At 46.0% G+C, this 27,617-nt stretch overlaps 2 protein-coding genes and 3 non-coding genes across 5 annotated transcripts; all 5 read right to left on the bottom strand.

The window, feature by feature from the left end:
• Positions 1–7,238: 7,238 nt before the first annotated feature.
• C10H18orf32 (chromosome 10 C18orf32 homolog) lies at positions 7,239–12,830 on the bottom strand. The gene is made up of 3 exons (XM_049781584.1): positions 12,698–12,830; positions 9,063–9,245; positions 7,239–7,609 (listed from the first exon to the last, which is right to left on the bottom strand). Exons 2-3 carry the CDS (start codon positions 9,219–9,221, stop codon positions 7,544–7,546), a joined length of 225 nt encoding a protein of 74 aa, XP_049637541.1. The 5' UTR covers positions 9,222–9,245; positions 12,698–12,830; the 3' UTR covers positions 7,239–7,543.
• Positions 12,831–14,250: 1,420 nt separating this feature from the next.
• On the bottom strand, positions 14,251–17,983 carry RPL17 (ribosomal protein L17). The gene is made up of 7 exons (XM_049781579.1): positions 17,980–17,983; positions 17,383–17,436; positions 17,219–17,259; positions 16,382–16,516; positions 16,084–16,182; positions 15,018–15,209; positions 14,251–14,341 (listed from the first exon to the last, which is right to left on the bottom strand). Exons 2-7 carry the CDS (start codon positions 17,420–17,422, stop codon positions 14,294–14,296), a joined length of 555 nt encoding a protein of 184 aa, XP_049637536.1. The 5' UTR covers positions 17,423–17,436; positions 17,980–17,983; the 3' UTR covers positions 14,251–14,293.
• LOC126021031 (small nucleolar RNA SNORD58) lies at positions 14,898–14,961 on the bottom strand. Its single transcript, XR_007499653.1, has one exon. It is a non-coding gene; the product is annotated as a small nucleolar RNA SNORD58 (small nucleolar RNA).
• On the bottom strand, positions 16,269–16,333 carry LOC126021029 (small nucleolar RNA SNORD58). Its single transcript, XR_007499651.1, has one exon. It is a non-coding gene; the product is annotated as a small nucleolar RNA SNORD58 (small nucleolar RNA).
• LOC126021032 (small nucleolar RNA SNORD58) lies at positions 17,084–17,149 on the bottom strand. Its single transcript, XR_007499654.1, has one exon. It is a non-coding gene; the product is annotated as a small nucleolar RNA SNORD58 (small nucleolar RNA).
• Positions 17,984–27,617: the final 9,634 nt, after the last annotated feature.

The following is a 27,617-nucleotide window of genomic DNA, read 5'->3' as shown; positions in this document are numbered from 1 at the left end:
CAAGGTGATTTTGCCTAGTCATCTTCCTTTCCTCATGCAAATAAACTCTACTGGATGGATGGGAAACTTTTCGTTCATGAATCATTTAATAAAAGCAAATTAGGTTTAAAACATTAATCAGTAAATTATTCCCCCAAAATGGAGCTGTCAGTCGAGGACCCCGGGAAAATGAATCATGTTGACAACTGTTGAATTTGGGAGCCTGCACGAGAAGTCCATGGAGAGATGTAGGACCAGCCTCCAGACCTGATAACCAGCTGCTGACTCGCACAGTCTGATGCTTTGTCAGAGGGCTGTGAAGACCTATACAATCACAGGACAGGCACACACCAAGGAAGGGAGGCACCAAGTCTGCCAGTCACAGATGAGGAGCACCAGCCCATACTCCAGTCAGGCACAGGGTGCAGTGGTAGGTCTGGGAGCTGTAGAACCAGAACCCTGGGAAATACAAAGCCCACAGTCCACAGATGCCCTGCAGGGCCACTACTCTGCCCAGTTCCCACATCTGACCTAATTCATCTATCCTTTCCTCTGTAATCTAAACTCTGTAAAACTGTACATAAAGAGGAATGGACCTGACCCAGCTCTGCGCCTTTACCTTACCAAACTGCCACACCATCCAATTTGTTTCAGATCTAGGAATCCTGGACCAGGATACCCTCAATATCTTATAGGACTGAGCCCAGTAGGAAACCTGATAGGAAAGTTACATAGAAATCTACCCATGGGTTAGACTGATAACACAATGGATAGGGCGTTTGCCTTGCATGCAGCTGCCCTAGGTTCAATCCCTGGCATCCCAGAGGGTTCCTCCATCCCCATACGAAGCCTGCCAGGATTCCTTAGCATAGAGCAGGAAATATCCCAAGAGTGCTGTTGGATGTGGCTCAAAACCAAAAACCAACAAAAGTAATCTACTCATCTCAGAGAGCCTAAACAGTACCACAGAAAGCTCAACTAGCACCAACCACAACCCAGTAAATCCTTAGACACTGACTTTAGTAGCACCATGGAGAGATGTAATCATTTCAAATTGACCCTTGTTAATCTAAGTGATTGTTCCACTTGCCTTTGTGTGGGGGAAATTGGGGACACTGGTGAAGGTAAGATCACACCGGTGTGTGAGATTGGCATTGGAAAATTTAATGTTTGAAACAAATGTATTATGACCCAATTGTGAATCACTATTACAATAAAAAAAATTAGAAAAAAGTAGAGGAAAGATCCTAAGGCACTTGCCTTGTACCTAGTTAACCCATTTAATCCTATTTAATCCTACCCCAGTAACTCCAGAAGTGATCCCTGAACACATTCAGGAATAATGTCTGAGCACTAATGAGTGTGGCCCCAGGACAAAAAAATTAAGAGAATTAAGCTTGATGTCATGGAAAATCCCTAATTGTCAGCTCAACTTTTAGAGAGTTGAGATTTTAGTTTTGCATTTTTTGTTTTGTTTTACTTTAGGGCCACACCTGACACTACTCAGTGGTCACTCCTGGGAGAGCTCTGGGCTCCCTGTGGTGCCAGGGTTCGAACCTGAGCCTGCTGTATGCAAAGCCTGTGCTTGACCATGTGAGCCAGTGCCCTGACCCTGGCCTGTTTTCTGACACTTCCATCATTGGTCCTTTACACTGCACCTGCCTCCTCAATTAAGTTCCTTCAGCATCGGGTTAAGCTTCCTTTAAACAGGTTTGTCCAGGCTTTAGCTTCTCTCCTGAGGAGCTGCCACCATGGAAATGAATGTGTTTCAGGGTGTCAGATGCTAAGGAGCTCCTTAGGGAGCAAACCCCAGAGGAAACAGGACAGGATGGGTCTCTGCTCCCCTGCTCCTTTCATTAGGGGTCCTCCCAGGACAGTCATCTGTGGAGACTTCAGGGGCCTGAGCACCATAGTGAGGCAGCCTCAAGCAAGTCAGCCTGACAACCAAGTCAAACCAAGCTCCAGGGTAGCCACATGGCTGAGGAAGTGCTGAGTCACTGATGCTCCTAGGAGACAGTTGGCTCAGAAAGGAGGTGGAGACAAAACTGGAGTCTTTCAAGAGACTTTTTCAAGGAGGAATGAGACTACCAGAGAGAAAAGAAAGGTAGTTTAAAAACCAGATAAAAAAATTAGCTACTGGGGCTGGCTAGGTGGTGCTAGAGGTAAGGTGTCTGCCTTGCAAGCGCTAGCCAAGGAAAGATCGAAACAACGGTTCGATCCCCTGGCGTCCCAAATGGTCCCTCCAAGCCACGGGCAATTTCTGAGCGCTTAGCCAGGAGTAACCCCTGAGCATCAAACGGGTGTGGCCCGAAAAACCAAAAAAAAAAAAAATTAGCTACTATGTGCTAGGCAGGTGAGCAAAATTAGAACATGACAAGCTGCTGGGCAGGATACGGGGATTAGAGTGCCCGCCTTGCACACAGTGGGCCCATGTTCAAGCCCCAGCTCCAATATGGTCTCCTAAGTGCTTCCCTGAGCCCTGAACCACCTGGAGTGGATACCCCCAAAATAAAATTGATCTATCAATAGTTCCCCTTCACACTACCTTCCTGAATTATATTCCCTTTAAGGTCTTACAAAGTATGGCTACAGAGTACAATGGGTAAGATAGTACAGCATAGCATCACATGACTCCAGCTTCTCCAAGTGATCCCTGAGTACAGTTATGAGTGATCCCTAAGAACCTCGGGGTATGGTCAAAACCAAACCAAAGAGCTTCTGAGGTACCTACCAGTAGCAATGGTGACAAGGGTGGAGTCTGGCCTGAGAAGTTCTAGACTCTCAATATTAACACATTTAAGCTTTATGGTCCTTTTGTTCTTTCCTATATAACTAGAATTGTATAAGATTGAGTAAACGATACTGTGCCAGACACATGTTTAACAAAACAGTAGTCCTAAAAAAGACAGATCTCAAGAGTGGGAGAGGTAGCAAAGGAGCAAAGGTGCTTACACTGCATGCAGCTAGGCCAGGTTTGATCCCCTGTACTCAAGTTCTGGGGACATTCCGAGCAAAGCCAGGAATAGCCCTGTCTTTGATAGACCAACAAATGGCAGTTGATGTTTTATGTGTGCACTTCATTTACTTTTCAGTGAGGTTAAATAACAGAGGGATAGAGCATCCCAGTTTGGTCCAAAGGCTTTTGTTGGAACTTGACTTGAACCACAACCCTAAGTCCCCTTCCCCAGATAACTTGGCTTAATGTGATCTGGCTGCCAGGACTCAGCCATTTAATTTCTTTCTTTTTTTGGGGGGCGGGGGTTTGGGTCACACCCAGCAGCACTCAGGGGTTACTCCTGGCTCTATGCTCAGAAATCGCTCCTGGCAAGCTTGGGGGACCATGTGGGATGCCGGGATTCGAACCACCAACCTTCTGCATGCAAGGCAAACACCTTACCTCCATGCTATCTCTCTGGCCCTATTTTATTTCTGTGTATACAGAAACATATCTCTTACCTTGATAGATTTCAGCTTCATCTCAAGCATAAATACTTTCAATTTGTGTTTTGTGTGTGTGTGTGTGTGTGTGTGTGTGTGTGTGTGTGTGTGTGTGTGTGTGTGGAGGGCGCCCAACACTTGCCTCTGCTCAGGTGTTTTTTGGTTTGTTTTTGTTTTTGGGTCACACCCGGCGGCACTCACAGTACAGTGCTCAAGGGTCACTCTCTGGCTATCCTTGGGGGGTGGGGGGAATGGAAAAAGCCAGGGTCAACACAGTCTGCAACAGCAGTAAGTCTAGGTGGCCAGTTAGAGGACATGGAAAAGCAAAAGAGAACTCAAATCCAAGGACATCAGTGACACTCCACCTGCAGCCCGAATGGTGACATTCATCAGAGCAGTGTCCCCAAAGGCAGCAAATGGCACACCAGGGACAAGTAGCAATGCAATATCAGGCTCAAAAGATCAGGGCAGGGATGAGGTCAGGGGAGCTCATGTGATAGAGGCACTGTGAGGGGCACATAAATGTCTTTGGCCTGTGAGACTCAAAAGCCAAAGCTCTGTTCTGTTTTACTCCTTCTTCCACTGCAGCACAATGCTCCCAGGGGCAAGAGCCAGCAGAACCCAAGCCGAGTTGGCTAATGTAGTCCAACAACAACTTCCTGCTGCAGAAAGGCAAGGTGAAAGGAAGATATACGAACAGGGAAAACAAAACATCTGGTACTCACATAATAATGTATACCCCAATGAATGTCAGCCCAAATTTTCGAAAACGTGAAGTGTGGGAGTCAGAGAGGAAATGCAGCAAGACAGCATTTGGCAGGACACCAGTGCTATCAGAAAATGAGAACTCAAAACACTAAACAGATATGTTACTTAGAGACGGGGAGAGAAAGACTAAGATGGAAGCAACAGCTAAGCGAGGAAAGCCTTTAGAAACTAAGGAAACAGACGCAATATAATTTGCACTACTTGATCATTAAAAAGTATTTAATAAGGAATCACAGAAAGTTGCTAGAAAGCTACATAAAAAGTAGTGGTGTACCCACAGAGAAGAACGTAGGAATGACAATTGAGAAGAACACTTTTTTTTTGTCTTTTATTTTGGGCTATACCAGGCAGTGAGTGGAACAAAAAGTGTGTGTTCCAACCTGTGAGCCACAACTATCCCAAAGAACATTCACTTTTTAGTTTTTTTCTTTTTAATTTTTCGGACACATTCAGAAGTGCTCAGAGATTATTCCTGGCTTTGCATTCAGGGAATCACTCCTGGTGGAGCTCAAGGGATCTTATAAGGTGCTCGGGATAGAACTGGAACAGCCAAATGCAAGTCAGTGCCCTAGCTGCTCTACCATCACTCTGGCCCTAGAACACTCACTTTACATTTAATTTGCTCTTACATAGTTTTACATGAATGTTATTTTCACTTTATTTACTTATGGGAAGAAGGGATCAGTACCTAAAGAGTAAGGCCGTGTGTGTTCAGGGGACTGACTATATATGCAGTGCTCCAGGATTGCTCCTAGCAATGCTCAGGGGACCATATAAGGTGCCAGGAATAACACTGGAATCAGCTCCATGCCAGGCAGGCAATTTACCTCTCCAATATGTTACTTAGAAAACATAATTTTTGTAAATAACCATGTAAATTTTTTTTTTTTTTTGGTTTTTGGGCCACACCCTGTAACGCTCAGGGGTTACTCCTGGCTATGTGCTCAGAAGTTGCTCCTGGCTTGGGGGACCATATGGGACACCGGGGGATCGAACCGCGGTCCGTCCAAGGCTAGCACAGGCAAGGCAGGCACCTTACCTTTAGCGCCACCGCCCGGCCCCATAACCATGTAAATTAATCAGCAAAATGCAGTTGCTAAAGCATACTAATCAATAAGCTTCAAGTATAAAGCAGGAAAGCTGAAACCTTATCTTTTTGTGTGTGTGTGTGTGTGTGTGTGTGTGTGTGTTTTGGGTCACACCCGGCAGTGCTCAGGGGTTATTCCTGGCTCCAGGCTCAGAAATTGCTCCTGGCAGGCACGGGGGACCATATAGGACGCCGAGATTTGAACCGATGACCTCCTGCATGAAAGGCAAACGCCTTACCTCCGTGCTCTCTCCGTCCCTGAAACTTTATCATTTAATTCAAATAAAGTCTGAGCCCAATGACTGGACTAGACATATCTTTTAACAGGACCTCAGAAAAGATCCAGGATTTCACTGGTGGCCCTTTCTACTTCTCTTCCTAGGATGGGAATCAACAAATGCACAATGAAGATCCACATGTTCCAGAGCCCTACTCTGAACTCCAGGAATAAAAGGCTCTGGGAAGAGAACTGTCTCATCACATCTCTGCTGTGCAGCCCACATTTCAGACCTCTTGTGATGCAACATCAGTAACTGATAGAATACAATTTTTGGGGGGGAGGAGGTCCTTGTTTTGTTTTGGGATAATCATCTGAAGTGCTTAAAAAAAACATGCTATCCCAGGATCGACTGACCTGGGGCTCCCAGAAATCTTCCCTTGAAAACATAAGGGAAAAAAAAAATCACTGTGTACCATAACCTAGATGACATCATGCTATTATAATCCTGTCTTTGTTGTTGTTGTTTTGTCTTTGGGCCATACCCAGTGGCGATCAGGGGTTACTTCTGGCTCCGCACTCAGTAATCACTCCTGGCAGGCTTGAGGGACCATTTGGGATGCCAGGGATCGAGCCTGGGTTGGCCATGTGTAAGGCAAACACCCTACCCGCTGTGTTATCACTCTGCCCCTAATCCTGCTTTTCTGATATAACATGGTACTCTTTGGTATTCTTTTTTTTTTTTGGGGGGGGGGGAGGGTCACACCTGGCAGCGCTCAAGGTTACTCCAGGCTCCAGGCTCCATGCTCAGAAATCGCTCCTGGCAGGCTCGGGGACCATATGGGATGCCGGGATTCGAACCACCGCCCTTCTGCCCTTCTGCCCTTCTGCGCCTTACCGCTGTGCTATCTCTCCGGCCCATCTTTGGTATTGTTTTAGGGGCTAGAATAGACTGTATAGCAGGGAGCTCATTTGTCCTGCATACAGGTTCGATTCCCAGCATCCCATATGGTTCCCCAAGCACTGCAACCAGGAATGATTCGTGAGTGCAGAGCCAGGCATCACTGAATGTGGCTGATAAAAACAAAATCAAGGGGCCCGGAGAGATAGCACAGCGGCGTTTGCCTTGCAAGCAGCCGATCCAGGACCAAAGGTGGTTGGTTCGAATCCTGGTGTCCCATATGGTCCCCCGTGCCTGCCAGGAGCTATTTCTGAGCAGACAGCCAGGAGTAACCCCTGAGCACTGCCGGGTGTGACCAAAAAACAAACAAAAAAAAAAAAAAACAAAAAACAAAACAAAAACAAAATCAAATAAAAAATGGTTTCCTTTTAAATAAGTTTTAAAAGAAAAGCTGGGCCGGAGAGCTAGCATGGAGGTAGTGTATTTGCCTTGCATATGTAGGACAGTGGTTTGAATCCCAGCATCCCTATGGTCCCCAGAGCCTGCCAGGAGTGATGTCTGAGTGTAGAGCCAGGAGTAACCCCTGAGGGGTGCTGGGTGTGACCCCCCCCCCAAAAAAAAGAAAAAGCTGCATGAGCTAAATGAAGCTGCTCTGTATATAAAGCTTAAATATATAATAATTATATCTTTATGATTCCAGTCATTTTTCCTTCCAGAAACTCATCCACACCCTTTTCATCACTGCAGTTTGCTGCAGTTTCATGGTAAAATTATTTTTCACCCAAACTCTATATGAGCACAAAGAAGTCCCAGCAAACGACATAACCCACATAAATGAAAGCCAGAAGTCAAGGGTTTTTAAGTCCTGATTTAGTAGTGTAAGTGTCCTCAAGCACAACCTACTTATTCATATTCTTTAAAACTGGAATAATAGAAACAAAAGCTAATTTAGTGGGAATGAAAACTTGGAAATGAGGTCATTAAATACAATGTAATCCATCTTAAATATAAATACCACATTTAGCAGGTGAATCACTACCCTACCCCATATTGAGATCTCAGAGAGAAATGTCAGAGATAGTCACAAAAAAAGGTGCTTCTGATGATCAGGTCCATTCTCACAACATTAAAATCCGAGGGGGGGGGCCCTCCTTCATTGTTTCTTTTTATCACAAATATCTGTTGGTCCCTTTGTTGGTAATTCATTTACAGCTGCACCCTAAAATGAAAAAACATTTTAGAAAATTATTGTTAACAAAAGACACTGATTACAAAATAGGTCTTTTTAAAAAATAGACAACATGCTTCAGAATGAAAATAGTTTACTGCTAAGGACAGAGAGTTAGTATAAGAGGAAAGGCATTTGCCTTGCAAATAGCTCCCCTCGTTCTATCCCCAGTACCAAATATGGAGCCCTGAAAATAGCCCCTGAGCACACCTGGTTATGGACCACTTTCCCCCAAACACTTTACATTTCTAGAGATGGCACAGGAGGTAAAGCACTTACTTGCCTTGCATGAAGCTGACCCCAGTTCATCCCTGGCACTGCCTATTCCCAGAACAATCCTGCAAGTGACACTCAAGCACTGAGCCAAAAGCAGCCACTGAGCATATCCAGGGTGGCCTCCCCAAAAACAACAAATAAAATGATAGCAATTTGGCGAAAATTAAAACAAGCAAAAAAACTTCTACAGCCCTTCCAATGAAACACCTGTTTTTGGTGGTGCCAAGGATCATACTAGGGCTAACACACGCAATGCAAAGGTTCTGCTGCTAAACTATTTCCCAGCCCCACTGAGAAACTTTCCTACCAAAGTTATCATTGCATAAAACTGGCTCATTATCACTCTTTTCACAACATTAGCTACTCACCATTACTCTCACCAGCCAGGAAATTAAAAAAAAAAATAATTCATTAGTATCCTGAATTAAGGGGCCAGAGCAATAGCACAGTGGTAGGGCATTTGCCTTGCTGACATAGGAAAAACCCAGGTTCAATTCCTGGCATCCAACATGGTTCCCCGAACCTGCCAGGAGCGATTTCTGAGCATAGAGCCAAGAGTAACCCAAACCCAATTCCAAAAACCAAAAAAAAAAAAAAAAAAAAAAAAGTAAAACTTTAGATTAGGGGTCAGATAGTAGTACACAGTAGGCACTTGTCTCAGACATAGTTGACCTGGGTTCAATCACAGGCATCTCATACAATCGCCAGGGCACTCCAGAATGATTCCTGAGTGCAGAGCCAGGAGTGACCCTTGAGCATTACTGGGTATGTCCCCAAACCAAAAACTAAACAAACAAACAAACAAAAACAGCCTACACAAGCTCCTTAGTTTATGGGGTAGGGCACTTGCCTTGCACATGATCAACTTGGGTTCAGTCCTTACCACCACATATGGTCCCCTAAACCCTACCAGAAGTAAGCTCTAGGCATAGTTGGATGTGGCCCCAAAAAACAATAAATAAGGCCTTAGTTTATAAGCACTAATTACTTAAACACACACATACACCTTAAACCCTACTTCAAGAAAGAGCTTTAAGATATAGAAGACATGCAGACAAACAGACACAGACACAAAGGCACACACACACATCCTATTTCAAACAAGAAGAGCTTTAAGGTATAGAAGTATCTGGTACCAGAAACCTGCTTTTCTTTGTAATGCTCTTACCTTATAGTCCCCTTTGCCATGGTCATTGACTTGCTGTATTTCTTTTCGAGGCCACAGCCGACTAACTAGAGGGGACACCAGCGGGTAGATATATGGTTCCAGGAACTTTTTGTAGACCCAGAGCAGCACTGGAATGACGATACAGGGAATGCACACCATTGTGCCACGCTCCTGCACTGCTGCCTATGAGTGGGGGTAAGAAGCGTTAGTTCAGAAGAGAGGAACCTACTGACCTAGAAAGGGCACTGACAGGAAACTGAAATCAAAACATACTGTGCTTGGTAGAACAGTGGAAAGGGCAGGAGCTTGGCATCAAACTGACTCCATCTCAATCCCCAACATCATATATAATCTCCTGAACCCCATTAGGAGTGATGTCTAAGCAGATCCAAGTCTAAGACCTGAGTACAGCACATTTAGTTCATTTAAATGCTGCCTGGGCAGAACCAAGTAGGCTACGGCAAGCAAGGCACTTGCTTTGTATAAGGTCAATTTAGATTCAATCACATGCACCCCTTTAGGGTCCCTGTAGCATTGCCAGTAATAATCCCTGAACATAGCCAAGAGTCATCCCAGAGCACCATGGGGTAAAGCCCCCCAAACAAAACAAATACAATGCAAGGTATAGAATAGGTGGGAGAAGACTGAAGCATGTCAGACTTTCCAAATGTTCCTCAATCATAATCCAGATGACAACGGCTGGAGGTTAGGATGCTAAAGGTCTTTTGTGTACATCAACCCACTGAATCATCAGAAAACTCAGAAGCAGGCCAACAGCAGATCTCAGCAGGTAAGGGCTTGCCTTGCATAAAGGAGAATATTTTTTTGGTTGTTTTGATTTTGGTTTTTGGGGCCACACCCGTTTGATGCTCAGGGGTTACTCCTGGCTAAACGCTCAGAAATTGCCCATGACTTGGGGGGACCATATGGGATGCTGGGGGATCGAACCGAGGTCCTTCCTTGGCTTGCGCTTGCAAGACAGACACCTTACCTCTAGCACCACCTCGCCGGCCCCATAAAGGAGAATCTTGAGTTTGATCTGGCAAACGAAAATGTCGATCAAACTGGGAACATCTGTATTTTCCCTTTTCAGATAAAGAAAAGGAGTCACAAAACAGAAAACAACTAGATAACAAGGACTTCTACTTGTTTTGTGGTGTGAGATAAACTCCAAAGGCCATTAGGATGTCCTGAATATCAACCCCCACAAAAATTGGGGGCCAGAACGTTAGCACAGTGGTAAGGTGTTTGCCTTGCCGCTGTGTGTGGCCCAAAAAAACAGTGTGTGTGTGAAAGAGAATTAAGTTTACTCAAGAATAGTACGTAATGGGCCGGAGAGATAGTATGGAGGTAAGGGGTTTGTTTTTGCATGCAGAAGGACAGTGGTTCAAGTCCAGGCATCCCATATGGTCCCGTGAGCCTGCCAGGAGTGATTTCTGAGTGTAGAGCCAGGAGTTACCCCTGAGCGCTGCTGGGTATGACCCCCCCCCCAAATAAATAAAAGAAAACAATAGTATGTAAGGGGCCGAAGCGGTGGTGTAAGCAGTAAGGCATTTGCCTTGCAGGCGCTAGCCTAGGATGGACCATGATTCCATCCTCCAGAGTCCCATATGGTCCCCCAAGCCAGGAGCAATTTCTGAGCACATAGCCAGGAGTAACTCCTGAGCGTCACCAGGTATGGCCAAAAAAAAAAAAAAAAAAAAAGTATGAATGTATAAATTCATGCTGACATAAATTTATGAAACTATATAAAATTTGGGCTGGAGAGCATGGAGGTAGGGCATTTGTTTTGCATGCAGAAGAACAGTAGTTCGAATCCCAGCATCCCATTTGGTCCCCTGAGCCTGCCAGGAGCGATTTCTGAGCATAGAGCCAGGAATAATCCCTGAGCGCTGCCGGGTGTGACCCTAGAACAAAAACAAACAAAATTTGGGGCCAAGTGATAGCACAGTGGTAGGGTTTTTGCCTTGCACACAGCTGACCCAGGATGGATCTGGGTATGGTCCCGGCGACTTATATGGTCCCCCAATCAAGAGCGACTTCTAAGCGCAGAGCCAGGAGTAACCCCTGAGCAACACCAGATGTGGCCCAAAAACTAAAACAAAATTAAAAAATTAAAGAACCCTGTACCTTTCAGCTTTCAAAAAAAAAAAAAAAATCACTGTATTTGGCCAAAGAGAGGTAAAATCTGTTGTCTGTTTAGGGGTACTGACTCCATGGTTGGGGTTTACAATCAGGAGTGCTGGGGATCATATCAAGCTTCTTGCATGCAAAAATATACAGAGGTCCAGACCTCTGCACCATCTCCTCAGGCTAGAATTTAAGATGTGTTTGGTTTAGGTCTTGTAGCTATCTCAGCTCATCAAGCAGAAGAGCTGGCAGTTGGATGCATTTAAAACCTGCCGTTTCTAGACGATGTTCTTGGGCAATCTATGTATATCCTCCTGTGCCCTAATTTCCTTATGTCATAAGAAAACATTACAGTATTTCATTACTTCCACACTACCAAACAGGGATGTAGCAGGGAGAAGATAAACAAGAGTACAAAGCACCGATTAAGAGCTGTCAATATGAAGAAGAAGAAATGAAAATCAAACACCCACAGACCCAAAGCTTATAGAACCATTCCAAGTTTACAAGAGAGAAAATTAATAACCAGAGGTGGCTAAGATTAGAATTTCCATTCCTGGTTTACTAGCTCAATGAGCTGGCCTTTTCCCTTTACAAAACTCGAAGGAAACTTCTAAGCCTCTTCTACCAAATCCCTAAAATGACTAAACCCTTCAAAATAGCTGGCAATGCTAGAGGCACTAAAGTAAGCAGGTGAATGGCCTTATCATGAAAGATTTCTGAACACTTCTATAATTGAGTTTTAAGTTCGTTCAGTTTTAAGTAAACTACTTCAAGCTACTACTTACTTAGCTTAGGACTTACAGACTACTAATCATATTCTCATCATGCTCTCCTTCCCCGCTAACCTCAAAAGGAAGACTTATTTTCCCCCTGAATTCTTTGTTTTGTTTTGTTTTTTGCTTTGGTTTTTGGGTCACACCTGGCAGCCCTCAGGGGTTACTCCTGGCTCTAAGCTCAGAAATCGCCCCCTGCAGGCACAGGGGACCATATGGGATGCCGGGATTCGAACCACTGTCCTTCTGCATGAAAGGCAAACGCCTTACCTCCATGCTATCTCTCCGGCCCCTCCCCCTGAATTCTTAACAATAGTTCTGAGCTTAACTCAGCAAAGTAGCAAATGGCTATGACCAATGGGCTTTAAAATACACAGTGGGGGGCCGGAGAGATGGCATGGAGATAGGGCGTTGGCCTTGCATGCAGAAGGCTGGTGGTTCGAATCCCATTTGGCATCCCATAGGGTTCCCCCCTAGCCTGCCAGGAGCATTTCTGAACGCAGAGCCAGGAGGAACCCCTGAGCGCCGCCGGGTGTGACCCCAAAACCTAAAGGATGGACGGAGACCAGGACCCGTAGGTGACCTCCCTGGCCGGCCCGGACAGAGAGGATGGGCCGGGAACCACGAAGACAGCCCAGGGCCCGGAGAGGGGATGGCGGGGCCGCAGGAGCAGGGACGCCCCGAATCCCGGCCCGGAGTGCGGGGGATGATGCGGGAGACCCAGAATACCGTGAGGCGCAGCGGGGCCGGAGACGAGCCGCGGAGAGGGCCGAGATGAGCTAGAAGACAGCTCGGCAGCCGCAGCGGACAAGCCTCCTCCGGCCCTGAGCTCCGCGACCCCCAGCCCACTTCCGGTGGGAGGGACGAGCCGCGGGCGAGCCAATGGAGTCGACAATGGAGCGCTGCGTCAGCCGGAAGAGGCGGCGACTTCCTGTAGGAAGGGCGGTGACTTCCGGCGTCGCCGCCCGCAAGTGCGTAGGAGAGCGGAAGACGGGGCAGCTCACCGCTAGAATGGACGATCGCGGAAGTAACCAGCCTCTTGGATTGTGTGGCCACCTCTACCGCCGCCCCCATTGCTGACAGTTGTGGCCCCTCCTCTGGCTAGAGGGCATCACAAGCGGGTCAGGGACCGTCACACTCAGAATAGTGGCTGTGAGTTCCAGAACGTGGTCCTGGAAAGGCTAGTCTCTAGTCTCAACTCTTCTCACTGCACTTCCATTTAGAGGGGCTCTTAGAGGACCCAATTGGGTAGTTAAGGGAGCTTGCAGTGCAGGTCTGGATCCAAAACATAACCTGGTTCCTACAGGTCATCAGTCACCTAGCCACCTCTGGTTTGGGGCCAACACCCCCTTTTCCCCCATCGATATCAGTGCCCTCTTGGGCATGTACCTAGGGAGGCACATTGACCCACAAGAGTTCCAAAGACATGCATTTTTCTAGTTCTAGGGCCACACCCAGCTGTACTCAAAAATAGCTCCTGGCAGACTAGAGGGACCATATGGAATGCTGGGAATGTAACTGGGGTCCATCCTGCATGCAAGACAAATAAATGTCCTACCACTGTGCTACCCACCGCTCTGCACCAACAAGCATTACTTGGAAACACCCTGGATCATCAGATTTGGCGGAACTACTAAGATGGGTTTGGCCACACCAATGCTCAGGGGTTATTTCCTCAATGAGCTATACTCAGCACTGGCTGTTTAACAAGGGCCAGCTGCAAAAGCACTCCATTATACATCACTCACTTTGGTCCCAAGAAATACTTCTATGAAGCCCAACAAGGTAGAAAAAAAACCAGTAATTAGTTGAACATTAAAATCCAGGGCCCAGATAGAGGTGGTAGGGCATTTGTGCAGGTCAGCCTTCAAATCCCGGCATCCCCTATGATCCCCAGAGCCTGCCAGGAGCAATTTCTGAACAAAGAACCAGGAGTAAGCCATGAGCACCATTGGGTATGCCCAAAAACCAAAAAGTAACAGATACCCATCATACAAATTAGGAATATCATGGGCAGGAGACATAATAGCAGGTAGGGTGGCCCCTACCATACTCCCTACTAGGGCTCCACTTCCCACATCAGAGCAAGCCCTGTGCATTGCTGGGTGCTGCCACTATCTATTGAAGTGTTGAGTTAACCCTGACAAGATTTGTGTATAATAAAGCTCTAAAAACTGTGGTGCTGAAAGCATAAACAAATTCTGTACATTATTAAAATGATTTAATTCAAAATATGAGGAGATCCCTTTTCTAAAAGCACTTGAAATAGTTTTACTAATAAATACAGCAAACAGTTTAGTTAGATCCATTTATTTTATGCTTAGTTTATTCCCGTGCCATCAGTTTTTGCTTCTTCAGTTTCTTCTGTGAGATCTGGGAAAAGAAAACAATTTAAGCCTCTCAGTAAAAGCCACTCTGAAGAACCGGAAGCTTAAAACAAACCAAGTATTTTGTGGTGTCGGGATTTATCTGCATGAAATTTGCCATGTGTGCTTATAACAGCAAAAACCAGAGAATAACATTCAAGTGACAGGAAAACTAAAAATTATTACAAATGACTAGGGAACATAAATTACTCTTACTGAAAAATAAGCTCAATTTGGGCAGATAGGGGAATAGGGGAAGAAGTTCAAGTTGCCAGACATTAAGGTAAGAATCAGCAGAAATTAGGTTTCATTTACACAATTGCTAAGTTTAGAAACGAATGAGATCCATAAAATGGTTAGAAAGGTTGCTCAGATGGGGCCGGAGAGATAGCATGGAGATAAGGCGTTGCCTTTCATCGGTTCGAATCCCGGAGTCCCATATGGTCCCCCGTGCCTGCCAGGAGCAATTTCTGAGCATGGAGCCAGGAGTGGCCCCTGAGCACTGCCGGGTGTGACCCAAAAACCACAAAAAAAAAAAAAAAAAAAAAAAAAAAAAAAGAAAGGTTGCTCAGAACAGTTTTCTTTCATGATTATTCCAAAGGTGTCCTAAGTTAGTCATCATAGCAACCACCAATATTTTGAAGATCACAAAAATGAAACCCAAGTAACAAGTAATTATTTACCTTTTTCTTCTGTGCAACTTCCTCTTCAGGTTTAGGAACTATCTGCTCTTTCTCAGTCAGAATCATCTCAATGTGGCAGGGAGAACTCATGTATGGGTTAATACGCCCATGAGCCCTGTAAGTCCTGCGGCGCATCTTGGGTGCTTTGTTCACCTGAATATGCTCGATGACCAGGGAATCAACATCTAAACCCTAAAAGATGGGTGGAGAACATGCAGTAAACATGCTTACTACCACAAATCACAGCATCAGATAATAATCACTTTTGAAAGCCAGCCCACTAATTTTCAGATAACATTCATCCTTAACACCCAAACATTCTAAAAACAAGTGAGTGAGTGCTAAAAGTTCCTAAGTCTGATAGAGTCAAGTCTTATACCTCAAAGTGAACACTTCCATTTCGGAAGCACAGCTTTAGTGGTCAGGAAAGTTAAAACAGGTCTAAGTTTTATTCCTATTCCAATACTGGGTCCAGATTTCCAAATAGAAAAAAACTAAGGTAACAGGTAAAAAATAACCTCATAAACTCCCTTTCCCAGTATCTTCATTATTAGAAGTGAGTTTTAGCTGTCTTGTTATTTTGAGTAAACAAGCCACTTTTGCTATATCATTATGGTAATGTATTCCATATGTGAAGCTGTCAGCAGGGGCTTTAGAGTAACCCCTAAATCCTACTAGCTTTGATACCTAACAAATACACTTGGGGAGTCAAAGAGATGGGGCAAGAAGGCAAGGCTGCTTGCCCTGCACTTGGCCAACTAGCGTTTAATTAATCCCCTGCACCTCATATTTTCCTCCAAGTCCACCAGGAGTGATCCCTGTCTTTAGTCAGTAGTAAGCCTTAAGCCCTAAGCACAATTATTTGAGCAGTTTGCCCCTCCCCCCAAAACCCCACACTCAGGTTACCCTGGGCAGTGTTTCATGGGATCATATGGGATATTTGAAAACAATTCCAGCTTCATAACTAAATTTAAAGGTACTGTATTCTTTACAGGGAGGCAACAAAACACCCCCAGCACACCAATCACCATCCTAGCTGTAAGCATATAACATTGAAGGCTCATACCTTAAGTTCAGCATTGCTCTCTGCATTTTTAAGCATGTGCAGTAAAAATTCAGCACTTTTTTTGGGCCAACGACCCTGTGTCCAACCCCACTGTTTGGCCTGAAAGAAAACAGAGACCATCATTTTCCTAAAGGAACCTTACCATAACCCAATCGGTAATTTCACCCAGTACCCAAATATCCAAGGTTGCTCAGAGGATTTTTCTTTTCATGGTTAATCCAAAGGTGTCCTAAGACTGTCATCACAGCAACCAGAAAGAGTTTTTAAGTCCTCCCAAAAGGCAACCCTGAATCCTCACCTGGGCACACCTGCCAACACCACCATTGTAACGCCGGAAGGGCACACACTGCTTTTGCAGGGTGACGTCTTTCAAATACTTAGTGGCTTTTCGGATATGCATGCCTTTGATGGCCTGAGCCGTTTCCCGAGTGTTCTGAAATAGAAGAACCTCAAATTAAAAACTAAAATATTTACCTAAATCCTCAAATCTTCAAACAAACACATGCCATGAGTAAAAAAAAAAAAGGCTTCGAGGAGTGGGGCAACTTAGGGAGTAGTCAGACCCAGGCTGAAAACATTAAAACGAACCTCCACTCATTTTACCCGCTGTAACGATTTTACTGAAAACACCTTGCTGAATACACAATCCTAGATCCCTAAATTTAAGCTATTTAAGTTCAAGCAAATCTTCTTTCAGGCCATTCAACGATGCTTAGGGCTAACTGCTGGCTCTGCATTCAGGATTGGGGGTGGGCTCCGGGTAGTTCTTTTTTTTTTTTGGTTTTTGGGTCACACCCGGCAGCGCTCAGGGGTCCCTCCTGGCTCTATGCTCAGAAATTGCCCCTGGCAGGCACGGGGGATCATGTGAGATGCCGGGATTCGAACCACTGTCCTTCTGCATGCAAGGCAAAGGCTTTACCTCCATGCTATCTCACCGGCCCGGCTCCGGGTAGTTCTATCAAGAAATAGAATCCGGGGGCTAGTCGAATTTAAAAGGGAGGCTGCTCAGAATTGGTTTTGTTTTCACGGCAAATCCAAAGGTGTCCTAAGATAGGCATCATCGCAGCTCCCCTTTTTTCCTCAAATGAGGATGGCATGGAACCATAGAGGCACGGAATCGAGTCGTAAAGCTTACCTTGAAATGAACGCGAAGGTTCGAGCCTCTGGACTTGCATGCTTTGGGAGAAGACAAAAAGAGAGGGGGTTAATGCTCGGGCTCTCCGGCTTTCTTACCCTACACTCTTCCTCCTCCCGGGAGGAGGAGAATCCCCAACACCACCCAGGGAGAAGCTGCCTTACATTTGGTCGGGTTTTCGGGGTCCAGCGAATAGCGCACCATCTCGGCGGGATCACCTGCAAGAAAGACAGCAGCGTGCAACGTCAGGGGCCAAGGGCGCGTGTCTATGCATGCATGCACCCCGGCTGCTCGGTGCGGACCCCAAAGGGTCCCCAAGACCCGGCTCACACCAACTCGGCTCTCTTCTGGGTCCCAAGTGCAGCGGCTAAACCACCGTCCACCGAAAAGCTCAAGTAGAACCAACCCTCATAGGCGCGGCCTAGCATGCGGGGCACGGCTGCTCATGCATCCGGGTTTTCTCGTGGCCCAAAGTCATCATCCACCACTCGTCGTTCAAAAACCTCCGCCGCTCCCCCCACCCCCCGTCCCCACTGCGGCCCATGGCTGCCTTCCGCCGCCGCGGCAGAGGGGAGAAGGGCCGGCCAACTCTTGGGCCGACCGGACACGGCCCTTCGCGGAGGAGCAAGGCCTGCAGCAAGGAATCCGTAAGCCATAAGGGTCCTTCTCACGGAGAACCAGTCACGGGCGCCGGGGAGGCCAGGATGGCGGCGATACCCGAAGGATTCGGCGCCCCGAGACATTCCCCGCAAAGCACTCACCTACAGCCGCTGGCGGAAGAGGAAGAGCGAGGGCTCCCGGGAGAAGGCTTGAGAACTGGGACTCTCGCGAGATTTGCGGGAGACGGAACGAGATTTGGAAAGGGGGCGGAGAAATCGGGATAAGGGATGGCTTGTGTTGTTTGTGTCTCTGTGTGTGTGTGTGTGTATGTGTGTGTGTGTGTGTGTTGTGTGTGAATCAAATTTTTTAAAAAAATTCTAAATAAAAGATCAGACTCAATGTGTGTGTAATCAAGTTTCTTTTAAAAAATTCTAAAATAAAAGATCAGACTTAATGTGTGTGTGTGTGTGTGTAATCAAGTTTTTAAAATTATTAAAAAAAAAAAAAGATCAGACTTAAACAAACACCAAATCTAAAGCCACCACAGAATCGACACCCAATCTACAACATGCTAGACACAGAGGGGACCTCCTATACTAGCAACCCAGGGGGTTAAGGAGGGGGATATGGGATGCATGCTAGGAACAGGGGTGGAGGGAGGACAACATTGGTGGTGGGAATGCCCTGATTCAATGTCGCTATGTACCTAAAAAATTACTGTGAAAGATTTGTGATCCACTTTGGTCAAAATAAAAATTAAAAAATAAATAATTATCTGTGTCCACAGAAGGCAAAGCTTTTGAGCTTTAATAATTAATAAGTTTAAATGAGGTTTGACGATAATGAAAACATTGTACAAGAGTTAAGGTTCATACCTTGTATTCCATTAACCCTTGTTAGAATCCTTGGCACTACATAGAGCCCCCAGAGAACTACCAGGATTAACTCGAGCACAGAGCCGGGAGTAGTATCCCCAGCACCACCCAGTGACAAATAAACAAATGATAGATTTGTAGAGCAATGATAGTTTCTCAAAGGGCTGAAGTATGTCTCTTTTTAATTTTTATTTCTTTTTTTTTTTTTTTTTTTTTTTTTTGTGGTTTTTGGGTCACACCCGGCAGTGCTCAGGGGTTACTCCTGGCTCCATGCTCAGAAATTGCTCCTGGCAGGCACGGGGGACCATATGGGACGCTGGGATTCGAACCGATGACCTCTTGCATGAAAGGCAAACGCCTTACCTCCATGCTATCTCTCCAGCCCCATCTTTTTTTTTTTTTTTTTTTTAGGTTTTTGGGTCACATCCTTTTGATGCTCAGGGGTTACTGGCTATGCGCTCAGAAATCGCCCCTGGCTAGGGGGGGACCATATGGGATGCCGGGGGATCGAACCGCGGTTGGTCGGCTTGCAAGGCAGACACCTTACCTCTAAGCACCACCTTCCCGGCCCCTAATTTTTATTTCTTTAGTGTGAAGGTGTGCCCACACCTGAGTGGTCAGTGATCTTGACTTAATTCCTAATTCTGCACTCATGGATCACCCCTAGAGAGTCTCAGGGGACCATTTGGGATATCAGGGATCAAACTCTGATCAGCTGCACATAGTTTGCTTCCTGGAATCCCAATTTGATCTCTAGCACTGTGTGATCCCCAGAACACTAAGCTGAAAGTAGCCTTTAGCATTACCAGGTGTGATTCCCAAAACAAACAAACAAACAAACAAACAACAAAAAGACCTACAACAAACAAAAACTAGCTCTGGACTCAGAAATCACTCCTGGCAGGCTCAGGGGACCATATGGGATGCCAGGATTTGAACTGGAGTCTGTCCTGTGTAGGCCGCATGTAAGGCAAGAGCCTTACTGCTGTGCTATTGCTCCAGCCCCTGAAAAAGATTTGTGTGTGTGTGTGTGTGTGTGTGTGTGTGTGTGTGTGTGTGTGTGTGTGTGTATTTTTGGGTCACACCAGGCAGTGCTCAGGGGTTATTTCTGGCTCCATGCTCAGAAATTGCTCCTGGCAGTCACGAGGGACCATATGGGACGTCAGGATTCGAACCGATGACCTTCTGCATGAAAGGCAAACGCCTTACCTCCATGCTATCTCTCCGGCCCCTGAAAAAAAAAATTTTTTTTTTAATTTCTTTTTTTATTTTAATTATGACAACAAAGATGTAAAGAAGAGGACAGGGTAAAGTTACAGTGAAAGCCCAATCACCCATAAACAGAATTCTCGGTAGTCCCATCGATATCCCAGCCTTGAACTTTCAGCCAAAGAGCATTAATAAAAACAAAACTGAACCCATGTACAATACAATTCCTTGTCCCTCAAATCCCCAGTTGTAGTACATACTATTTCTTAGTAGCACACAATATAATCTAAAGACATTATACTTATGTAGCTCCTTACACATTGAGGGCAAAGTACATTTCTCTAGTTCCATGTACATACAAACTAGTTTAAGTTAACCTCAAAAGTTTTAGTGGCTTGTTTTTCTTAAGAATTAGAGTCAAGGGAACATAATAAAAAATGGTATTAAAGTGGCATTTGTTTGCATAGGCCCATCAAAACATAAGGGACATGGAAAGACAAATTATGGTCTAAATACAAGGAGACCCTAACCCTGAAGTTTCCTGGCACAGGACTGACTCTAGGCTCCAGGCGAATTAGTTTGTCCAATTCGAGTCATCGTCTGTAGTGGCAATACACCTCCATTCCTCACATAGTCTCTGTTGTTGGTATCATACTTCTGTATTAAAGATCCTGGAGTCTGCATATCCCATATTGCAGTCAGGATGGTGCATAGCTTCCTCTCGTTTCACCTCACACTTAAGGGGCACTAGAGAGAACCATGTCCTATAGAGCAGGTCATTGATGTTGTCAAGTCTTCTCAGTGTAAACAGAAGTCTCTTTTTAGGGGGTCGATGTCAGACCCTTGATAGTGTCTTTCCTGGTAGAAGACTGCTTCCAGCTGTTGCTGTAAAAGACCTTGGATGTTTCGTAGATAGCTTGCCTGGTTCCGGCGTGAATGGAGGATGCCCATTCTTCCGATGCCTGTGCCAGGTCATTATATCAATGTTCAGGGTGTAAGGTACATTGTACTGAGATTTATTAGATAAGAACTTATCTGTATGTATGGTGTTTTCCCATTTTAATGTGTCTATGCAAACAAGGATCAATGCCATGGGGCGTTATTGGTGCATCTGGAGGCAGTAGGAACAAGACCAGCAATTTCCATGACATAGTTCAATCATAGGCATCAAACTGAGGGACAGTTCCACCAACAATCCTTACTGTACAGCTTACAAAGAATAGACAAGATGAAAAGTGAATAGAAACATCATGGTAGAAGAATATATAGAGAGTTACATCAGTTAAAGAAAATAAAAAATTCAAAAGATATATGTGTTCAATTTGTGTCCTTCTAAATAGTTCTGTGATTTGTTAGATATACTGTATGTCTTAGGTCAGAGAATAGAACTATGTGTTCCTGAAGTTAAGAAGGGTAAATCTGGGGTAGTAATGGTTGGAAGGAGCAAATATTCGCGCGGGGGTGCTAGCCCCCGCGCGGTTTTCAAAATGTAGACTGGTATGAAATTACCAGTGACAGACTGAGCATAGCTGAGCAGCTATCTGCCACCCACCAGATCGAACTCTACCCCCTAAGCTCCACCCTAGGCCAGTGTCCCGGCCCGGCCTGGGAGTGGGGAAAACCCAGGGTGCCCCGTCAGCTCCTCCCAGAAACCCACCTGGAGATCCGGAGGAATGGGGGAGAGGGGGGTCGGGTGACCCAAGTCCGGGCCCCCCTGACCCTAGGCCGGACAAAAAGGCCGCTGGCCCATGGGGGGCCTGCCAGCTGCCCGTCCGTGCTATCGCTCCAGCCCCTGAAAAAGATTTGTGTGTGTGTGTGTGTGTGTGTGTGTGTGTGTGTGTGTGTGTGTATTTTTGGGTCACACCAGGCAGTGCTCAGGGGTTATTTCTGGCTCCATGCTCAGAAATTGCTCCTGGCAGTCACGAGGGACCATATGGGACGTCAGGATTCGAACCGATGACCTTCTGCATGAAAGGCAAACGCCTTACCTCCATGCTATCTCTCCGGCCCCTGAAAAAAAATTTTAAGGGTTACTCCTGACTTTGTGCTCAGAAATTATTTTTCGTGGGATCAGGGGATGCCATATGAGACCATATGAGATGCCAGGAACTGACCCCAGACTGGCCCCTTTTTAAAATTTTTAAAATAATGGCTAATGAAGTTAATTTGTTTTAATGTAGGTCTATAAACCTTTACTCCCCCCCCCTCTCTCTTTCTCTCTCTCTCTCTTTTATTATTCAGGGTTGGATATCTTTATTTTCTTTTTTTTTTTTTTTTTTTGTTTTTGATTTTTGGGTCACACCCAGAGGTGCTCAGGGGTTACTTGTGGTTTTGTGCTCAGAAATTGCTCCTGGCAGGCATGGGGGATCATATGGAATGCCGGGATTCAAACCACCTTTTGTCCTGGATCAACTGTGTGCAAGGCAAATGTTCTTCGGCCCCATCTTTATTTTTCTAAAGATGAGTAAATAAGGGGCCGGAGTGGTGGCATGGAGTGGTGGCTTGGAGCAGTGGTACGGAGCATCTGCCTTACCGACACTAGCGCTAGCCTAGGATGGACTGCTGTTTGATCCCCTGGCATCCCATATGGTCCCAAGCCAGGATCTATTTCTTTCTTTCTTTCTTTTTTTTTTTTTTTGGTTTTTGGGTCATACCTGGCTGCTCTCAGGGGTTACTCCTGGCTCTAGGTTCAGAAGTCGCTCCAGACAGGCTCGGGGGACCATATGGGATACTGAGATTCGAACTGCTATCCTTCTGCATGCAAGGTAGGTAAATGCCCTACCTCCATGCTATCTCTCCTGCCCCCAAGAGCTATTTCTGAGTTTATAGCAGGAGTAACCCTTGAGCTTCACAGGGTGCGGCCCCCCTAAACAAAACAAAACAAAAAGAAAAGTAAATAAAAGCTTTTGTTTGTGGGCAACACCCAGTTCTGCTCAGGGCTTACTCCTGACTCTTGTGCTCAGGAATTTCTACTAGCAGAGCTCAGGGGACTATATAGAGATCAAACCCAAGTTGGTCTTGGCCTTATACAAGGCACCGTACAACCTCTCTAGCCCCTACTGATTTTGATGTACAAATTTCCTCCACTTTCAACTATCACCCAAGTGCCAAGACCCCTCATTATTTCTAATTTCCTAGCCCTCAAGACATATATAATTTACAAACTATAAAACAACACTTGAAACAACACAGAGCTCATGTCCTGAAAAGCTGTGCAAACCTTAAGAAAAGTTGGGTGCTATTGTGTTCTAGGAGCGATGCAACCAACATGATATGCTGAGACTAACAGAAGAAACCCTGTACCACCTTTAAGATTCTGATCAATCACATATTGGGTGGACAAGTTGGTGAAACCCAGAGAAGGTAGGCAGGAGAGAGATGTTTATTCTCGCAGGTGGTATGGCTGAAGGTTTCCCATTTGCTGGTTGTTGGCATCATATAGCTGGGGGAACTTGAGGCCCTCGCAAGCTGAACTTCAGGCATAGATAAACAAGGGCCCCTAGGTTCAGAGCTGCAAAGGTGAGACTCAGGTGTCATTGGGGCCACTGTAACCATGTTGTCCTTCCTCTTTGAAAGGCCAGGCCAACACCCCACCACTGCCTTAGGGGGTGTTCATGAAGGATGCTCAATGTGTAGTGAGACAGCAGGGCCTCTGTGTTCCCCTCAGAAGACTAATTTATTGTGAACCTGTCCAGGATAGTCAGTGCAACCTTGGTCAGGATCTGAGTTTTCTTGAGTTCCAAGATGGTTGACAGAGAGCCAGGAATTGACACTCTCCTCAAAGATGGAGACTAAAGCTTTCTTTCCTCAGGGCATAAAATTGAGCACAATGGTGAGTTTGCTGAAGTTGGGTTTTATTTATTTGCTTGTTTGATTTTGGGGCCACATCTGGTGGTACTCAGGACTTACTCCTGTCTCTGCACTTGGTGTTCAGGGGAGCATATGGGATGCTGAGAATTGAACCCAGGTTGGCCACGTGCAAGGCAAATGCCCTGCCCACGGTACTACCATTCCATCCCCACAGTTTGCAAAAGTTTTTTTTTTGTTTGTTTGTTTTTTTGGTTTTTGGGCCACACTCGGCAGTGCTCAGTGGTCATTCCTGGCTCCACGCTCAGAAATTGCTCCTGACAGGCTTGGGGCACATATGGGATGCCGGGACTCAAACCACCGTCCTTCTACATGCAAGGCAAATGCCTTACCTCCATGGTACAGAGTTTGCAAAAGTTTTTATGTGGGGAAATAAGCCTCCCCTTTCCACTGTGAGAAGTCCTGTAACCCCAGTTCAGCTAATGGACTTTCCAATCCTTTTTTGTTTTGTTTTGTTTTTTGGGCCACACCCGATGTTGCTCAGGGATTACTCCTGGCTTGGGAGGCCATATGGGACACCGAGGGATGGAACTGTGGTCTGTCCTAGGCCAGTACGGGCAATGCAGATGCCTTATGGCTAGCGCCACTGCTCTGGCCCCTACTTTCCAATCCTTAGGGGGAAAAATAGCTACTTAACTAGGTGAATGGTCCACTCAAAATTTGCAAGTCTGAATACCTGGAATGTTTCTGCCTCTGGGTTATCACTCTCCCTGCATTCAATATAGGCAATTCCTTCCCTTGCAGCCAGGGTTCTCAGGGTAACTCACAGATCTGTGCTTTGAGAACACTCAAGTGGTTCTGGGGGCAAGTGTGTGGTGCCAGGAACAAAGTTCTTCTTCCTGACCACCTTCCATGGAAACTGAAGTGAGTTTTTTCCGTCCTTTCTTGGAGCGGTGACATTTTATTTGTCCACATGCCTCTAGAGGGCGCTGGGAGGTAATCCCAGGGTTTATCACAAGCCAAAGGGCCAGAGAGATAATGCATAAGTTAAGACACTTGGCTGACCATGGTTTGTTCCCTGGCAGCACAGATGGTCCTCAAACCCTGCCCAGGGCTGATCCCTGAACACAGAACCTGGAGCTAGCTTGAGTTCCACCAGCTGTGGCCCAAACCCTACAAAAGAAACAAGGTAAATTAACAAACTGAGGAATATTAAAGATTTTTCAAAGGACAGGGATGTCTTTAGGACATTGATTTCCCAGAGCCAAGTACTCACCAGAGAACCTAACCATATGTGGTCATTTCCTGGGGTTGCCATGACAACTGTAAATTTGGCCCCCTGGTGGGTATAATTTTTACAGTGCAAATATATAATGAGTCCATAAAAAAACTGGGAGTCACATTACCCACTGGTTCCACTGTCTTTAATTTTCTTGGCTGCCACGAACATTACACTCTAAAACAGGGGTCTTCAAACTACGGCCCGTGGGCCACATGTGGCCCACAGAGGAGTCTGATCCGGCCCGCCAGCAGTGAGCGCTGTTTGGTTGCCAAGATACCTGCCAGCATATTCACTCAGTGTATATCCAAATATCAGGAATCATGCACTCAAAATGGTAACCATCTTTGGTAGCACTTATGCCTGTGAACAGACTTTTCAAGAATGAAACATCTGAAATCTCCAACCAGATCAAGATTAACTGATGCCCACTTGCATCACTTGTTACGGCTGGCAGTGACAAATATGGAACCGGACATTGACCTTCTCATTAGCCAAAAGCAGGCCCACAGTTCTCATTGAAATACTGGTGCGTGATCTGTTTATTTATAAATGGTTTTCATTTTATTTATATAAGATATGTGCAGTGTGAGGGGCCGGGCGGTGGCGCTGGAGGTAAGGTGCCTGCCTTGCCTGCGCTAGCCTAGGACGGACCTCGGTTCGATCCCCCGGCGTCCCATATGGTCCCCCAAGAAGCCAGGAGCAACTTCTGAGCACATAGCCAGGAGTAACCCCTGAGCGTCACAGGGTGTGGCCCAAAAACCAAAAAAAAAAAAAAAAAAAAAAAAAAAGATATGTGCAGTGTGAGTAGGAATTAGTAGCTCATATAGTCCGGCCCTCCAGCTCTCTAAGGGACTGTAATTCGGCCCCCACTTTAAAAAGTTTGAAGACCCCTGCTCTAAAACGTCTCATTTTGGGGCCACATAAGCTGTTTTCAGGGGCTCTTCCCAGTGCAGTGCTCAGGAGTTGCCCCCAGCAAGGTTTGGGAGACAACATATGCACCCAGCCCCTTGTGCTATTCCCCCCGCACCCTGTTTTTCACCTTTAGAGGTTTCAAGCAAGTCACGTTCAAGACAAGAACTGATAGAAGAAGGAAGGGAGAGTGTTAATTCCATGTTACAGGGCAAGACACTAGGGTTGCTAGCCACAGAAAATTTTGTTTTGTTTTGTTTTTGTTTTAGGCCACACCAGGCAACACTCAGTGATTACTCCTGACTGCACTCAGAAATCGTTCTGGGCCCAGAGAGATAGTACAGCGGCGTTTGCCTTGCAAGCAGCCGATCCAGGACCAAAGGTGGTTGGTTGGAATCCCAGTGTTCCATATGGTCCCCCGTGCCTGCCAGGAGCTATTTCTGAGCAGACAGCCAGGAGTAACCCCTGAGCACCGCCGGGTGTGGCCCCCCAAAAAAAATCGTTCTTGGCAGGCTTGGAGGACCATATGGGATGCTGGGAATCGAATCTGGGTCCATTGGGGTCTGTCGCATACAAGGCAAACACCCTACCACTGTACTATTATCCCAGGTTTTTTTGTTTGTTTATTTTTCCTGTAGAAACTTGTGTTTTGGGAACAGAATGCTCCCAAGTTGGCTTTGTGCATCTGCACAAGGGAATTTTTTTTTCTACGAAATGCCACATTTTCTGGCTCCTTCCCTGTCTAGGCCAGCCAGGTGTATACCAGGCTGCCCTACTTGCTTTTCTTTTTCTTATTGGTGAGATGAGACCTATTCTGGCAGAGCCTCAGAATTGTGGCAGATATCCTGGTTCAAGGAAATCAAAGTTTGATGAGGGTGAAGGAAGAGCAAGGGCTTCAAACTGGACTTCACCACCATGCCCCTGAGATCTTCCATTCTTTTCTTTTCTTTTTTTTTTCTTTTTTCTTTTTTTCTTTTTTTGATTTTTGGGCCACACCTGGCTTTGCTCAGGGGTTACTCCTGGCTGTTTGCTCAGAAATAGCTCCTGGCAGGCACGGGGGACCATATGGAACACCGGGATTCAAACCAACCATCTTTGGTCCTGGATCGGCTGCTTGCAAGGCAAACGCCGCTGTGCTATCTCTCTGGGCCCCATTCTTTTCTATCACAGTGACCCAGGACTGGGATGGGGCTGGGGGGTGGGATGGGGGCAAGGTTAGTGGGGGGTTCGTTTTGGGAGGCTCATTTACTACCCTGGTCTTTGGGGGCAGCCGTGTAGCCTTTCTCCAGTAGCTTGGAGATAGATGTCAAGCAGGCCCCTCAGGGGTCTGACACTTTGTCCCTACAGCTGTTGTATGTGGGGTCTTAGTGGGGGAAGGAGAAAGGCTGGTGCCAGGGCCAATAAGAATCAGTGTATGGTGTGGATATGCAGAAGAGTTGCTGGCCCATGTCCTTGTGTCTTTCCTCATTGGCCCACATACTAGTCTATAACACCCATCAGGATTTCCAGAAGATCCAAGGGAAAAAGTGGAGTCTCTAAGGCAAGGGAATCCCTAGGCCTGGGATTTTGGGCAACTCACAGTTTGCATCTCCCAGATGCAAATAGCTCAATGCTATTTGTGCTTCTCTTTGAAACTGGCTTTCCATGGCAGGAACAGGGCTTTCTTCCCATAAGAATAAGGAGAATGTAATCCCTCACTCAGGGGTCCCTGGGCCTA

The sequence above is a fragment of the Suncus etruscus genome, chromosome 10 (assembly GCF_024139225.1).
Source record: "Suncus etruscus isolate mSunEtr1 chromosome 10, mSunEtr1.pri.cur, whole genome shotgun sequence".
In the NCBI taxonomy this organism is placed as follows: Eukaryota; Metazoa; Chordata; class Mammalia; order Eulipotyphla; family Soricidae; genus Suncus; species Suncus etruscus.
The sequence above is the reverse complement of the archived record's forward strand: the minus strand, read 5'-3'. Positions and strand labels throughout refer to the sequence as shown.

Coding starts and splice junctions, on each gene's coding strand:
- C10H18orf32 (XM_049781584.1), bottom strand. CDS start 9,221: ATGGTGTGCATTCCCTGTATCGTCATTCCAGTGCTGCTCTGGGTCTAC. Junction 7,610..9,062: donor ATGGCAAAGGGGACTATAAG/GTAAGAGCATTA, acceptor TTTTCATTTTAG/GGTGCAGCTGTAAATGAATT.
- RPL17 (XM_049781579.1), bottom strand. CDS start 17,422: ATGGTGCGCTATTCGCTGGACCCCGAAAACCCGACCAAAT. Junction 15,210..16,083: donor AGAGCAATGCTGAACTTAAG/GTATGAGCCTTC, acceptor CCCATCTTTTAG/GGTTTAGATGTTGATTCCCT. Junction 14,342..15,017: donor AAGTTGCACAGAAGAAAAAG/GTAAATAATTAC, acceptor TTCTTTTCCCAG/ATCTCACAGAAGAAACTGAA.